This window comes from Athene cunicularia (assembly GCF_003259725.1).
Source record: "Athene cunicularia isolate RWA chromosome 3 unlocalized genomic scaffold, athCun1 chr3_part1, whole genome shotgun sequence".
In the NCBI taxonomy this organism is placed as follows: domain Eukaryota; kingdom Metazoa; phylum Chordata; class Aves; order Strigiformes; family Strigidae; genus Athene; species Athene cunicularia.
Window position 1 is genome coordinate 5,263,346 of NW_020799097.1, and position 16,429 is coordinate 5,279,774.

General features: G+C 43.7%; 1 protein-coding gene across 2 annotated transcripts; it reads right to left on the reverse strand.

The window, feature by feature from the left end:
* Nucleotides 1–4,053: 4,053 nt before the first annotated feature.
* LOC113478415 (opsin-5-like) lies at nucleotides 4,054–13,109 on the reverse strand. Of its 2 annotated transcripts, none has more exons than XM_026845619.1 (4): nucleotides 13,046–13,109; nucleotides 6,179–6,472; nucleotides 5,258–5,589; nucleotides 4,054–4,454 (listed from the first exon to the last, which is right to left on the reverse strand). In XM_026845619.1, exons 2-4 carry the CDS (start codon nucleotides 6,357–6,359, stop codon nucleotides 4,107–4,109), a joined length of 861 nt encoding a protein of 286 aa, XP_026701420.1. In that variant the 5' UTR covers nucleotides 6,360–6,472; nucleotides 13,046–13,109; the 3' UTR covers nucleotides 4,054–4,106. The 2 variants fall into 2 exon arrangements, with proteins under 2 accessions (XP_026701420.1, XP_026701419.1); XM_026845618.1 differs by lacking the exon at nucleotides 13,046–13,109 and adding an exon at nucleotides 9,329–9,591.
* Nucleotides 13,110–16,429: the final 3,320 nt, after the last annotated feature.

Consider the following 16,429-nt stretch of genomic DNA (forward strand, 5'->3'; position numbering starts at 1 on the left):
TGCTGACAAGTTGCTGTCAGGTTGTCAGACCTCACTGATAAGGGTGGATGGTGACCAGCTGAAATCACAGGTGCTGCACACCCCCTCCCCATCAACCTGGCTGCTTTGAAACTGTGATGCTGCACAGGCTGGTGAGGATTCGGGTTAGTGCCCCATCAAGTAGGTACTCTGCAAATACACTGAAACATTTGGTTTCAACATGAGTATTTTTGGCATAATGCAGGACAAAATGATAACTATAAACTGTGGGACTAGGCACTCAGATCTTTCCAATAGGAATGAGCAAAGTAGCAGCAGGTTACTGCATGGCTAAGTGATTTCCCTTAGGAAGTTCCAAAGCAATAGATATTTTTTTATCTGTAAGGCAGTTTCTGTTTTGCAAAGATGTGAGGAATACAGGTAGGACAAAGGGCTGGAGATGTGGAGATCCTTATTTCCAGGTAGGAATTGACTTAGTGCAATGCGTTGTCTTTCATGAAACAAGCTCTGAAAAAACAAGAACTTGAGCATAGCACTGAGCCCCAGGCCAGTGCCCTCACTGTGAAACAAACCTTCCACTTGATTTTCAATTGTAAATTAACTTCCCCGGTATGGCAGATGGATCCTACAGAGGTCAGTTTTCTATAAGGGAGTGGCAACCCCTTTTTCATTCTCGGTGTTTCACAGCCATCGGGGTTGGTGCTTTTGCATTTTTATTAAGCTGCCCATCAAACAATTGGTGCTTTACAGTGATGAGCAGCAAAACTGTCACTATTATGTGGACAAGAGAAGGACCCAGGACAGTGTTTAAAAAGTGATTTCCCCAAAGTCGCACAGTATTACTGGCAAAATAATGGGGTGGAACCTGCAGTGTTAGCCTCATGCTCCAGCTGCCACAACAATGATTTCCCTCAGAGAACTGATCTTTATTTTGAAGTGAGTCACATTTAATGTTACAGATGGGGAAAACTGACACTTAAGAGAAGCGATCTAGTCCTGTAAGTTATTCCTGTGCTTGGATAGAGACTGCCTAGAAGGTTTTTCAAAGTAAGGCACTGAATTCCCATTTATTTTAATGCAACTCAGAGTGCTAGCTGTGTTATTTAACTTCACATACCATCTGATCAGGGAACTCCATTTATCCTCAATGGAAAGAAAGGAACTGAAGGTGGTTCCCTCAGGTGTGCATGTCTGCGCTGAAAACTTCCACACTTCGGTGAGCTAACTCCGAGTATGTGAGGGGGGTTAGATGCAGTTGGAGTTTTTACCTTAAATATTTGTTTGTATCGGGATGACAGTGCTGGTGACTGCAGACATAAGATGCCCAGATTCACACCTGAGGTAAGTGCTTGCATACTGCTTCAGTGTCTTAGAAGACCACTTAGTTGACAACACAGTCCAGAGTTGGGTAGGAAGTACCATGAAATTAGAGTTATAATTTGACCATAAATTAACTTCATGAAACTTAAGAACTAGTCTGCTGACGTTATAATGCTATTACTTGCTTTCCTGGTTCTTTGGTCAAGGGCAGCCTTGCTTTTTAAATTTTCTGTATATAACATAAAACCATCTAAAATTCAGCCTCTACTGGGGAAGTTTTGATTTGCTTCTCACTGAGTCTAAAAAAACAAAAAAGAGATGTGAGCCATGTTTGATACACAAACACCTGGACTTTGATTTTTAAAAATGAAATACATAAACAGGTAATAAATCAGGCTATTAAGGCATTATACTTGAACATTAACAATATACAGATCCTTTGGTTTTACAGAGATTTTATCTGTATTATAGAATGACATAATTTTCACATTACATAGACTTTATCTGTCCTCAACTTTTCACAGAGGAAGCTCACATTAATTACCCCACGTTATTAACGTGCATCTCACTGTTCCATTCACAAATCTTCAATTAGCAGATGGGAATGTATATTTTGCTGTTTATTCTAAACATCAAGCAGCTGAGCAAGTGAAAGCAAAAACTCTTAAGGTGGAAGATGATTATTAAAATACAGTTTTCTTATCAGGTTAGTTTTTAAAGCTGAAAAAAAGGTGACAATTGACATTTACCCTAACGAGTCCCTTTCCAGCATGTTCACATTTTCTCCACACGCTGACACACTCCTCTGACCCCTTGTTTAACACTGTTGTCCCTTTTGCACTTCCCTCTGCCATCTCCTTGCACTCCACACACACACTTGTGTAACACTCTCCTGCCTCTTCTCCTCTTCCCAAATATTTTCCTTCAGCTTTCACATGCTCCCCTCTCAGTTACCCGTGTTTTCTGCTGCCCCTCAAGTTCCTTTTCCCTTGTCCCATTTTTCTCCTGTGCCAGGGGCTGTCGGAGGTGACCGTTTCCCAGAGGATGCTTCACCTCTTCGTATTTGGGAGAGAAGACTGAGCGGCCTCATTCCATATGGACCATCTGTGAGTGACAACCCAGGACAAGATAATGTCGCCCTGGAGGCCAACTTAATTTAGGAATTTTTCACAACTTTTTACAAATAGACCTAGTTTAATCTAGTGGAATATTTATGAGAGTTAGTGACACTGCCAGGGGCAGGAGTTCAGGGGAAAGCAAGATCCTTAAAGTTTCCTAACCCCTGACTGACTTAGTAATTAATTTGTGCCTTAGTGTGTTACAGCTCACATCTCATTTTGTTTGTTCTTCTGTAATCCACACTCCACAGTAATGGAAATTCTCATAGGCACAAAAGTATTTAAGCTTATCTTTTAATCCTGTCCTTGGCCTTAGCTGTAGCTTATCAAATGAAACTAATTATTAGGGTTTGAGTGTGACAGAAGTCTTCAAGAACTCGAAAATCCATCCAGCAGTGTATTAGATTGTTGTTTAAAACCTGTGCCAAATCTGTGATTTAACTCGTCTTCACTGAACTAATGCAAAGATGGATGGTCAGCTGAGCAAGCAGGGGAAGCGAGAACTGCTGCACCTGTAAGGCTGTATTTAGTACAACATTTCAAGCCCTAAAGATAACTGTTTGTGTCCTTTAAAATCACAAACAGTGAGTCAGAGAGAGAGAGAGATTTAAACTGTAGGAGCTCATCATTTCCACCTCCGAATCTCTTTTGTTGAAACTGGCTCACAGGATGATGCTATGGTTGTACGTATGCTATAAACAAAACCAGCAAACTCTGCTCTTGGTGTCAGATGCGACAGTGCTCCAGCCAGCGGGGAACTGAGGGTCTCAGGAGCTCCCACTGAAGCGATGAGAGCTAGGAACGCATCTGCAGGATTACTCCAGGGCAGGTTACCCCGGGGATGGCTTTTGGCACGCTGTACCGAATGCTCCTCCAGAAAACAAATGCTCCAACAGCTTTCATGGTCGAAGAGCCGTTATACCTCAGCAAGCCACAGCCTAAGTGCGCAGTTCCTTTTGCTAAGCGATTCCTTCACTTGTCCTTGTGCTATTTCTGGTACACAGAAGGCATCTGTCACTGACTGCCATATTCCCACCCCACCTCTCCAGACTAAGGCTGCTCGACTCCTTTTCGAGCTTGTGTTTGAGGAGTTGGAACTCCACCTCTGACAGGGCATGGAACTGTAGATCTCTATAAGACATTTTGATAGCATCTACTTTATCATATTTTCCTGGCATTCCATATTTCTTGCTACCCATATGGTTTTCTGTCTGTACTGCTGGAAAGCTACACTCTCAGCTGCATTTATTTGGTAACACTTTGTGTTCAACCTATGGTTTTCTTTGATGGCTGTTTTACTGGTAGAGGCAAGAGTGTGCAGATAGATTGCATTAAAAAGTCAAAAGCATAAGAAAAAAAATAATAATAAATCCTCTTTTAATTATAACTGTTTCCCTGAAAATAAGTTTAGTTTACATGTTTAGTAAACTAATGTTTTAAATGTTTAAACATGTTTTATTTAGTACATAAATCTATTTCCTCTAAAGTGGAAATTCTTGAAAAAAAATAGGGTTTTTTTTTTGTTGTGTAGCTTAAAGACAATATTGGAGAGTTGCTTAAAAATATATACTTAAACCTCTGTATTTGACGTAAGATATGCTGTGACAACCCCACGTGCTGCATTCCTACTCATTTGGACCCCTGAGCGAGCCCAAGTTTCGACCTGTGTTGTGAAACCATCGCTGCATTTCAGCGAGTTGCAGCTCCCTGGTTCTCCACCTTTGCAGCAGAAGAGGGACGCGCATTGTCCCTCCCGCTCCACATCATCGACACAGGATTTTCAGCGGAGTTGTTGGTGCTGAAGAAAGGAACTCGCCAGCCACAGCAACACTGCAATTGTTTAATTTCACGACGGAAAGTTTTGCTGAAGATGTAGTAAATAAAAGGGTTATACGCTGTTGAAGATTTGGCAAACAGACAGGGCAGCAGTGTAACAACGGGCTGTAGGGAATCACTGGAGTTAAATATGGACCAGAAGCTGGCTGCTGCATACGGTGTCCAGGAGCTCAGGAACCCCACAGAGATGAGCACAGCCATCTGAAAGGGAAACAGGGCTTCAGTTCTCAGCTTCACTGACAGGATCTGATACTTGGGCACATGGTGTGTGGGGGGAAAATCACACCTCAGGCAGCTGAGATACCTGGAACTGTATGTTTGCTGCGGTCTGACAGGAGCACAGGTAACACTGCACAGTGCCTGTATGCTTTTGTTCCCACCTAGCACATCTACAATGGGTTTCTTATGAGTCCATTGTTTTCATCTTCTTCCCTGACTCTGGCTGCAATATGTCATGGGAGACACAACCCAGCCAGATAGTTTAGCCTTTCAATAGACTGGTCTCTGGAAAGCTTGGGTCAATTCTGATTTTCCACAAGAAATGAGCAACTAAAGTGCATATCTGAAAAAAAAAGTTATATTAAAAATTCCCATTTCTATCCGGAATTTCTGTGTAGCTCTCACTCAGAATAGCCACTCAGTCAATTAAAAATACCTAGGATGACAGAACAAGACCTCCACCCCAGCTACAACATGAAAGGATTCAACAACTATTCCAGTAAGACTGGAAATCTATTATGTCCATTAAGTTCTTGGATGCAACTGCCTACAAATTTAACAAGCTGCATTGTACCCATAATATATTATCCTGATCAAGCTACTGAACTGATAAGGATTCTAGAAGCCCCCTACTCCTCTGAGGAGTGCAGAGTATGGGTGAGACTCGAACCATAGCTTCCTCTTTGGTCACTACCAAACAAAGCAAAGAAGGGTCTTCATGAGCCATGCATGAGCAGAACCAGTTCTCTGCAAGCTCCTGATTACTCATCACTGGGATAACTCACCAATGTCAGCTTCTTCTCCAGTTTAGCTGCATTAGGGATCCTGTCAACATTCTGGATCTCTTGGTATGCTTTATGAACCTTCCAGGCAATTCCCAAGTAACAGGTAACGATGGTCAGTGCAGGCAGGACTGTGCACAGGAGGAACATGCTCAGGATGAATGAAAAGCCGTTGGAAGAGTTGTGGAACTTGCTCCAGGCGATTGTACAAGAGATGCCAAATGGCTCAGGGCCATAGTAGCCCCAGCCTACCAAGGGCAGAACGGCCCAGAGCAAGGAGTAGAGCCAGATGAAGGTAATCAAGATGCGAACAGTGTTCTTGGTGATTTTGTTACCTGCAGAAAAGAAGAAGACCAACCATATACGGATCTCACCTCAGTCATAACTTTTCAAACAGAAGGGTGGTGGCTACAAATATACCCGGGATTCTGCTGCTGAAGTTCCTTTACCTTTGGTCTTCTTGAGAAACGTAACAGAGCGTCCATGGATTAGGTGACACCTGAGTGCAGCCCTCAGTGCTATTCTAAAGTTTAGTAGGTCAGGGAGCTTTACAGGATCAAGTTGAGCCCAACTGTACCATGTTCCCAGCCCCGGAATGCCAGGAGAATATTCCTTCCTCTCAAATTCCAGTATGTCTGCTTGCACACAAATAGGAAGACAAGACAGTCTTGTCTAGTGAACATTTGGGGTCTCCACTCTCAAGTAGTTTCACTTGGTGTTACAGAGAAGTAAGAAACCTCATTGTTTAATACAGAATTTAATCAGGTCCTTCTAGGAACATTAGGGCTTGATGTTGGACTTAAAATTGAGGCTTGCTCCTACAACTAGTGAACTGATACTCCATGCCATATTCCACAAAGTATTTCTCTGAAAGTAATAGCCCAAATGCACCACTACAAGGTTACCAGAAACAGAATTACTTACTGTCAGATTTGGATGAATTGGTGACAAGAAATCGAATCACAGCCATGGCACACAGGGTCATCATGCTGCAGACACCAAAAAGAAAACCCATCAGGGCATAATATATGCAGGACGCATCTCCTCCCAGCCAAGCGTGGTTCCAGGCGGATGCAATGGCCAGCGGATACATGCTGATTGCCATTCCAATATCTGCTACTGCCAAGTTGACTGTAAGCAGCTCTGGTGACTTCAGGAGGGAAGAGCGTTTCACAGCTGTAGCAAGGACAACTGAATTGCCAAGGATTGTCAGGATGGCTGAAAGAGAAGAATCAGCACAGACAATAATACCTCATAGTTTACACACCTGTGAAACCTGTTGACTATACAAATGATATGAAAAATGCCAGTCATTGGCCTGGGACTGAAGTCTGGAAGACAGGACGGACCGGGAGACCAGCCAGAATTCAGCACCTGCCTGGCTAACAGAGCACCACCACGCTCTGGTGGTTGAAAACCCGCCGGTGTGTACCTGCTGTGCCCTGCTATGAAGCCGTGCTCCTCAGCTCACGGCGAGGGAACCCGGTCTCCTAGACAGCAGGTAGGACATGCCACCTGGATGGCATTCCTGAGAGCTGCCCCACTGCTCGGCATCCCCACCACAGCATCCGCTGTTTTGCTTCAGCCAGCTCTTGGATTTCAATTCCTGCCTCCCTGCAGGGATTTCCCAGTCAGGCTGTGTTTCCATTATGGACCTGTTAGAGCAAAGAGTGCTTCAGATTTCTGTTCACAGCCTCCTGTAGTGCTGGCCAGCCTTACTGACTGGGGGAGATTTTGTCATATGAATAGCAGACCATATCTCACCCCTTCACATCACCACACTATAGCTCTTCACTTCCATGTCACACTCCGTTCCCCAGGCACTATATCCCACCTGTTCCCCCACGGCTCCTACCTCATGCGAGCAGCCCACACCCGTTCTCTCCATCCTTACATTATCCTGCACAACACACTATCAAGTAAAATGGGCCTATTCGCTTTCTTTTTTCCCTGGTAATATCCTCACTTACTTCTCCTTCCTACTGAAGAACTCCAGCTGTGCTGCCTGCTTGTCCCCTCCTCTCATCTGATGCCCTCGGCTTCCCAAACCCTTCCCTCTCTGCGATGTATCTTCCACTGGAGCCCCAGCACAAGCCTCCTGGGCTCTGAGCAGCCTCAGTAGTCCACATGGGCTGGCTGGGCAGCTCAGGGCTCTCCCTGATCAAGTGGTTCAGAATCACTCTGTGCCACAGTTCAGACACCCACACTGTTCTGGTGCTCTCTGAGTGCAGTGAGACAGACCATAGAAACTGTTTAGCCAGAAGCATGCAGCAGGCTGGAGATTGCTCTGCAAAAGGACCCACTGGACACATGTTATTCAGCTATGCCATAGGGCTTCAAAGCATTCAGGACGACAGTGTCAACAGTCCAAGTAGCAAACAACTAGAAGAAATTATTCCCTCTTTTTTTTTTTTTTTTTTTTTTTTCCCAAGAGAACATTGTGCTGGAGCTACACTTTGATCAAAGGTTTTCCTGAGAAGCTGCCCTCTAAAGTCAGGAATTAAATAGAGAAACAGAAGAAGACTCTGTCATGTTCCCTTGTCACTGTTATTGCAGAAAGGCTGCATTTGCTCACAGATGCCACATAATAAAGTGCCCACAGAGGAATTAATAAAGGCACATGCAACAAAATGGAATAAATACATTGGCATAAATCCAAGAATGGGCAGAGATCCCAAGACAAAGCTTAGACAGCACAGAGGTACAAATCTGAGACCCCACATCCCTCTTTCATTCCCTTTCTGACCACACACATTCACTTGGCACCTCTGAATATGCTTGAAGAGTTCTCTGAGCTCTCAGTTGTATGTCTGCACACCCAGAGATGCCCATGGTGGCTTGGCATGGGGCTGTTTGCTGACAGATGGCAACCCGTGGCTTGGTGAGGAGAGCACTCTCCTGCCAAACAACAGCCACAGGTTGGGACATCCTCAGGCTTCGGGGGGAAAACGAACCCAGTTCACTTTCTTCTGTGAGAGCTGTAACTACTACACAAAAGGTAGGAAGTAGCTCTTAGCATCGGGGAGGACATCCAGGCCCACCCTCTTTTTTATTTTGACAGATACTATTCCCCTCCATCCCGCTGCCTATGAGGCTGCTGGATGGCACAGGACAAATCTGTGAGATGCATCGATGTACTTAACTTTTGTATGAGAAAACAGCTGGTATCCTGACTTGTATTAAAAAAAAAAACCCTTCGTTGTTTTCCACATAGTGATTTTTCTCACCCAGGTCTCTGCTGTCAACACAACTGAGGGAGCAGTGCAGGGAAAAGTGTGCAGGAACAGGGGTGAGATGTGAAATGCTGAAGTTCAGCATTGCTGCTGAGAGGCTCTGTATTAAAACACATAAAAATATACGCTTGTCTTCTTTTTTCAAATGATCTGAATGGAAGAAGGTACTCGCATCTTAGCAAAATTCAGTTGGACTGCATGCCTAAACCAGTTCTGCTCCTCTCCAAATCTACACATCACCTGGGTACATGCAACAAACAGACAAGGAAGAAAAAGCTTAGCTAAAGCCATGCTGGAGCAGACTGGTAGATATGCCCACTTGTATTTCACTGTAAATCTGTCTTCAGCAGGGCAAACAGGCCATTATAAAATCCAAAAATGCTATTTGGAAACCCTGTGCTATTTTATACCAGTTTGTCCTACCAAGACACAGCTGCTCCTTATGCATAATGAACATCCCCCCCTGAGGGTCAGACCAGAGTTGCTCTCCCCTATCAGTCCCATGAAACAGGCTGCCTCATCTCTCAGTTCGCAGGGCTGAGATGCCGGGAGAAGTGGCAGACAACTTATTTTAAACACTTGTGATGCCTCAGAGGCAAACTTATGCTGGCAAGCCTTCAGCATTGAAACAAAAGATTGTAAATCTGAGAGCGGAGATTAATCCTGGCATCCAACCAACTCAAAGGCGATAAGCAGGAACCTGAGTGGAAACAGATAATTCTATCATTTCCCTCCAGCTTCCTCTGGAGCTGCCGCTGCTGACCGCAGCACTAACAGGGCAGCCCCACTGTGTCCGCTCCTAGGCTTGAAGCAAACAGGCAGGTTTGAAGGCAGAACTCACCTATGATCAGAAGAAAGACCCCAGCTCCGTAATCCACAACCGGGTGGAGTTTGGAAATGTATTGCTCCTCCATCATCCCTTGTGGAAGTGGGTGAAGGTTTTAAATCAAAGGTGAAGTGACTGTAGGGGCAAATAGACTCTTCCTCATGGTTTGCCGGCTGCAGATGTGAGGTGGGCAGTTGGGTGCTGTCAGTGTGAAGGGACCCTTCTGTTTTCTCCTCTCCCCCTCCCTCTTGTGTGGCAGGGGAGAAGCCTGGAGTGAGGGAAAGGCTCCCTCCCTGGGGAGAGGGAGTGAAAGCTAGGCAGAGCCACTGCCAGAGTGATCCCGCCTGCCTGCCTGCCTGGCAGAGCATCTCTCCACCCACCCCCTCCTCTCATACCACCCTGCTCCTTGGCTTGACAAGAAACTTCACAACGCAAATCCCCTCAAACTGCCATTGCTGAGCAAAACCAATTCAACCATCAGCATGGGAAATCCAGGCTGAGAGATCAGGCAGGGGAAGGAAGGTCGGCAGTTTTGTTTTCCAGCTTTATGGCTGAGTATGGGAAATACGAGGTGTTGAAGTATTAGAGGAAAAGTGTCTGCTGAAGGCGTTCAGAAGGGCCAAAGCCGCACCACTGAAGGCAGGACTTTCAGACCTGCTCCAGGGCAGAACTGGAGGATGCTCAGTCCGGTGTGCACAGCTGCAGAGCACCGCAGCAGAATCAAGTTCTGAGTTCACACTAGTAACACTTCAGAGTTTTCACCTGCCAGGCAGCCAGAGCAATGCCTTACATCCGAGTTTACCTTCTCCTTGTAATACTCAAGCCTTAAAATCATCATAATGCGCTCTCAGTCTTAATGCTAAGTTTTGCTCCAGGCTCCAAGCTAGTGCTACAGGTTTATCTATCAATTTACATCTGCAGGTCTTGGTTTTGGTGCACGCACTTAACAGCTCTGTAGTTGCAATGCCATTAACCTGACTTTTAGCCTGGGCAGCACCCACCCAGCACGTTGAAGACTTGACCTATTCTAAATTACTTAATTCCAGTACCTGGATATGCTAAGCTGCATTAGCATCATTCTCTGCTTGGCCTATTTTACTCTGTTCAGACATAGGGAATTGTAAAATCCCCAAGAGCATGTGGGCATCTCATGTGCAATCTAGATGGAATTTAGGTGCTTAAGTATAGAAGGAACAGCCTAAATTCTGAAGTCCTTAGGGATCTGAGAGACTTTGAAAGCTTTGAGTTTCACCATAAAGCGAAAACGGCCACCTCAGCTTTGCTGCGTGTCTCTGGGCTTGTTCCCCACGGAAGCTGTCTGGGATTTACACACCAGGGATCCCTGTGCTGAAGACTTGGAGGAATAATTCAGCAACAAAGTACATGCAACACAACACATATAGCACAAGGCTCATTAGTACTCACAGTCTTCTCAGGGCACCTTTGTCCTAAAAGCTTAGTCCTCCTCTGTGAAACGGATAAATCAGTTCCCTCCTCTGGTTTCAGAGGCTTGAATATATGTTTTTCCTGTAAAAGCTTTTTATTCTGCATGTTACAGAGATGCTTTGGGATAAGGAAAACGGCATAACAGAGAGAAGCTTTCCTCTCCACTTGAAGCTGGATTACTCCACACCTAAATCACAAGATTAGAGGGATAAAAACCAACTGGTATCTGACTCTCTAGTGTGGTGCTGAAGGGAGCTCTTGGCCCAGAAGTTGTTAATATATTTTGCAATGAACAGCTATGGCATAGAAAAAAAATCTGCAGGGGTAATGGTGGTTCAGTACTGGCCACTAGCTACAGCTTCAAAATGTGAAGTAATGTCACAGAGATGCTGCTCGGGGTTATAGTTATTACTTCAGATAAACAAAATCCCTGTATCTGGGACCATGGCCCCACATCAGGGTTCCCCGCTGTCAGCATGCTGGGTGTTAAGCATTTTGTTCTTAGTAAATCTGCCTCCACCACTGAACAGAGAACTTGGGTATGAAATTCAGCACCAATTCTGCTGTCACAGACACAAACCTTATTTTTAAGGGAGACTGAGCACTACTGAGAGTTAGGTGGCTTCATTAGCCTACAGCAATGCTCTAGTTCCCAAGTCCTGATGTCAGGAGCTAAATGGAGCCAAGATAGAGCAGAGGAGAGCAGAGAGGGAATGTCTATTTTTCCATCAGAGAACAGATACTGTAGCTCACAGTATTGTCCAAGTGGAGATTTCAAGAGATGCTACAACCTAATAATTCCCATCCTCAGAAACCACTTCTTTGTACTAAGCTACTTCTTGACTGAGGCTGGCTTATGTGTAGTCACTTTATCTGAAAAATTCCCCCAACCCACTCCATGTTGCTCCAAAGTCTGTAAAAACACAACGGAGTCCGCATGTATTCATGGCACAGATAAGTACTAGGAGGTGGAACAGTCCACCAGTTCTTCTCCTGAGCTTATAAAATTCGATGACAGAAATTGCTGGCCTGAAAAATCTGAGCAGCTAAGACAAAAAGGTTGTGAGGTTCCTGTTTAAACTGGACAGCTAGGAAGGCATGAGTTATGGGTAAAGGGAAGCAAAAACAGGCACGAGGGACTCTGAGTCTTATCAGGGTGAAGAGAGACTGATGGTCCAAAGCTTGATCCAATGAAAAGAGCACATAGAGTCATTGAGGCTGGAAGTCACCTCTGAAGATGTCCAAGTCCAAGCCCCCTGATCAGAACAGGGTCAGCTACAGCAGATTGCTCAAGGCCGTATCCAGTTGGGTTTTGTATATCTCCAAGGATGGAGACGCCACAACAGGTGGAGCTCCTCTGCAGACATCTTGCTCCTGTGCCCCTTTGTGGTCTCATTCAAAGTCTCATAGAGTTTTTGAATAAAGATACCATGTAACTCAAGAAACCAAGCACCTACTCATGAGCTGTTCAGTACAGACATCTTTCACTGAATGTTCCTTGGCAGCAGATAGTCACCTGAGTGTAGTTGTTTGCTGCAATGCCTCTCAAGCCTTGGGTATCAAGTGAGTATCAATTTAATCTAGGAAGGTAGGATATATACAATATTAATTACAAAAGAAAGTTCTTCTATCAGAAAAGGCTAGAAAAGGACAGATATCGTGTCTCAAAAACATGCCTAGCAATAAGTCTTAAACAGATTGATCAAATCAGTGGAGTCTGTTCAAGAAAGAGAGGTTACCATTTGATCCCAATTTGGGGAAGATATATCTGCTAGAGTCAGCAAAAGAGAGAGTAAATCCTGTGACAGAAAGAAGATCGGTGCATTCCGACAATTAATCCAGTATAGTGCACACAGAATCGTAATATCAGTAAATTAAATGATGCCAGATCACCACAAAGATGCTGGAATTTGACTGTTCACCTTGTTAAATTCACAGAGCAGTTGTTGGCACTGTTTTGGGCTGGGGTAACTAGCACTGTCCTAAGTCATTCCCAGGCACAGGTCAGCTAAAATGGGCTCAGGACCATTCCCGATATGGCAGTAAGGACATTGATTTTGAGGGTAAGGTGACAGTGTTTAGTTCCCTGGTACAGATGTTGCCCATCGGTCTTGTTCTCATCCTGGATGCAAACATTTAGCTGAGAAATAGATTCTCAAGGTGCCGTCATTGGATGAGAAGTAACTGTTTTAAAGATTACTTATATATAAATATATATATATCTTATAATTCTGATAAAGACAATTCTTTGGAAAGTTCCTGGCCTGTGTCACGTAGTCAGCTCACCTAATGTTTTGGGGTTTTTTTTTAAATCATGACAGAGGGCTCAGTTCAAAGAGCCTGACATCACCCAATCCAAGTCAGTTGTCCTGCTTTCCCACTTGTTGCATGGTCCATCCTCTCACTACTGAAATAAGGTATTACATTTCTTCAGGCAAGCAAAGAGAAAACAGAGGCAAGATTAAAACATTTTGCTGAGAATTTAACGACTCCCTGAAGACCCCATTGGCTACATCAAGAGCCTAGTCCTCTTCCAACTTTTGTGGGCACCTTAGATTACACTGTGGATATTTCATGCTGGTTTAGATGGCATTTAATTTATTGTGAAACCCTGAATTTAGCATTCACATGGGGTAGGATTACATCAACAGTTCAGTTACGAAATGGAAGAAAAGAAAATAAATGATTAAAACCAGAAGAGTTGACTGATCCCAAATCCAGTGCATTATTCATGCGGTGTTTAACAATAGCAAGTTGTACCCAGCATTATCTTTCCGCACGTCGGATCAATCTAGATTATCTGTTTACAACCAAAGCACAGTCAAAGTTTATACATCTTGACAGACACAGCTTTTGGGGATCATATTTTAGAACTGTTTTGTGGAACTTCAATTTAAGGAAGTGCTCTTTAAATTAGACAGACAGAAGAATAAAGTTGCTACCTCTCACTTCTGAAAGGTTACATGAAACTTAAAATTAATTCACCGTGAAAACATATATACGTATTTGGTATAAATATATACATATATATAAACCAACTTCCTATCATTGATGTAAAACAAGGTATGGGTTGTGTAATTACTTGATGCTACCAAGTTAGAATGTACCACAACTTTTTCTTCCTTTCAACAGAAAAAAAAAAAAAAAAGAGAAAAGAGTATTCTGAATCTGTAGGACTAAGGGAATTGTTCTGAATTATCAGTTTACCAATACGTGGTAGTTTAATTTGCAGAGAGTTTTGGAGCCAGTGATACTGTGTTTGGTTTGGTACCATATATCAATATTGTTGATATCTCCTGATATGTGGAGAGGACTATGAATCTATGTCTGTATCTGCACAGAAGTCATGTCTATCAAAAATAGTCCTGTACCATTTAGAAGAGGATCATGGCTTTGCTATTCCTCTTTACCTCTGGCTGCTCTGTCCAGATCTTCTCTTCCGTGAAGATTCTGAGACCTCAAGCTGAGCAGAGTACTGGAAACAACTTATTTGGACAGTCCCTTTTGGGTGCCTTCTCCTTGCTTCAAAACAAGTCTGTCATGATGCACACTCAAGCTTTTTTATTAACAAATGCCACCTTTCTCAAACTCTGTGGAGGAGATGACTTCATAATTTTCTCCAGGAATTCCTACAACTTCTTTCCATTTAACTATTAGCCTATTTCTGCAGTCTTTCTTACTTTTGGAAGCTCATCTTTGAACCGAGACCTCTAGTTGAGCTTCCAGCTTTCACCTCCATTTATGAAAACCAGAATCAGCATTTAAGTTGAATTCTCAGAGTCTGCTCATGATGTTGTATGTTATGTTTTCAACAACCAAATCTTGTTTAAGCTGGTATTTGCAACCTCAAGCATAGTAATTTCTAAATTGTTTTCTTCTGGATGTCTGCACTGACTTGCATGTTATTGCCTGAGGGGTCATTTACAAAGTCTAAATTTGGTCTAAGGACACTAACCTCCCCGGCTTCCCCCTACAGTAACTGAAGGTAGTTGCTCCCCTGAAGAATCCAGTTTGGATCAATAAAATTTTCTCTTTCACTAAAACCATTTTTACATCTAATACTCAGCTGTTGGTTAAGCCAGTCAAAGTGGGTATAGCTTCCACCAGAGCAGTTAGAGACTCAACAGGAAGACCTGAGCTGCAGCTGTTATCCCAGCGAGCGTTTGACCCCGGAGCAGAAAGTGGATTCCAAACCCAAGGCCAACACACAGGACTGAAAGATGATTTTAAGATTTTTACATCGCTTTTATTCTTCACTTTTAAGAGTTGTTCAACACTACTGGCAGTTTGAGGTGAGAGTAAAGAGCATTTTAACACTAAATGATTGAAAAATGTACCAGGGATTGAGACATGAGGAAACAAAAACTTGTACAACATCCACACCAGGACTAGTAAATATAACATGGAACTAAAACCAGAAGCTCACGCTTATCAAACAACAGTGTCATAATTTGTTTGTAGCTGGTAACCATTGATACTCATTCTGCATTGGTGAAAAGGAGAAGATGTACAGCTATGAGGAAAGTCACACATGGAGTAAAGATGTGTTGTGTCCCTGACACGACAAGCCAGCTCTTTCCAACTGGCCAACAGGCTGCCCTCTCAGAAACAATTTTAATTATTATTTTTTTTAACAGTTCCCAAATATTAAATGAAAAGCACTAATTTGAGAAGTAGTAAGAAAACAAGACACAGCAGAAACATAGCATGAGGTGGGAAGGGAAAGATGGTTATCAGTTAAGAAAAGGTGAATTTAACATGCAAGTATGAAGCATATTACAGCTATTTCTTTCAAAGGTGTTGAGAAGACAGACACTAATACACTATGAGTGAAAAGGAAATGGCACTGAAGGTGCTAACATAACATGAAAACTACTGCTATATCAGGAAAAAAAACAAGAATAAAATTTATTGCCCATGGTGTGGAATTTGACAATGCAAACCTGCTCGTATTTAATATGGTGACAGCGTTCCTGGACCTCAATTTTAATAGTATGAGCAGCACTAATACTCTGACTTTCAAGGTTTCAAAGACAAATTCATGTCCTGTTATGCTGGATTTTGCACAAATAATCATGAGGGGACACTCACTTGCAGTTTAAGTAATTTTTCAACTATTTATTGACAGTAGTTTTTGGTAGTGTTTTGCCAGTTATCAGGCCTAGCATCAAGGACACAGCCAGCATAAAGATGAACCAATGACCAAACTGTATTTGATACAAAAGGGCCAGTACATGGGTGAGCGCTGGGGGTACAAACAAGTCAGATTATACATAATCAACATCAATCCCACTGACCCCAACAACAACACCGCACGGCCAGCAATGGGTGGGATAACCAGTGAAATGCAGTCTCCCAGAGAAGGGACGGGAGACAACCAGGTCAACAAGCCAAACACATCAGACCAAGGAAGCCACACACTGGATCTCTACACAGCCCATGTTTACAAAAGCCAGACCCGACTGGAGCCCAGTCCCAGGGAGGCGGGAGGTCCTTCCCCAGCAGGGAACTCTGCACAGGGCATCGCCCTCACACACAGACACTGCCCCTCCTGCAAGGGGTCCCAGCTGTTATCCCTGCGTGGGACACCTGACCTTGGGTTACTGACTGCGGGACCCCTGGGGTCATTGACCCAATGGCTCTGTCTGCCAGGCCGGCCCACCCTTTGGG

Excerpts from the sequence above, each read along its gene's own strand:
- LOC113478415 (XM_026845618.1), bottom strand. The coding sequence starts at position 9,404 with ATGATGGAGGAGCAATACATTTCCAAACTCCACCCGGTTGTGGATTAC. Across the intron at positions 6,473-9,328 it reads GGTCTTTCTTCTGATCATAG|CCATCCTGACAATCCTTGGC; the intron begins GTGAGTTCTGCC and ends CTTCTCTTTCAG. Across the intron at positions 5,590-6,178 it reads CAATTCATCCAAATCTGACA|GTAACAAAATCACCAAGAAC; the intron begins GTAAGTAATTCT and ends TCTTTTCTGCAG.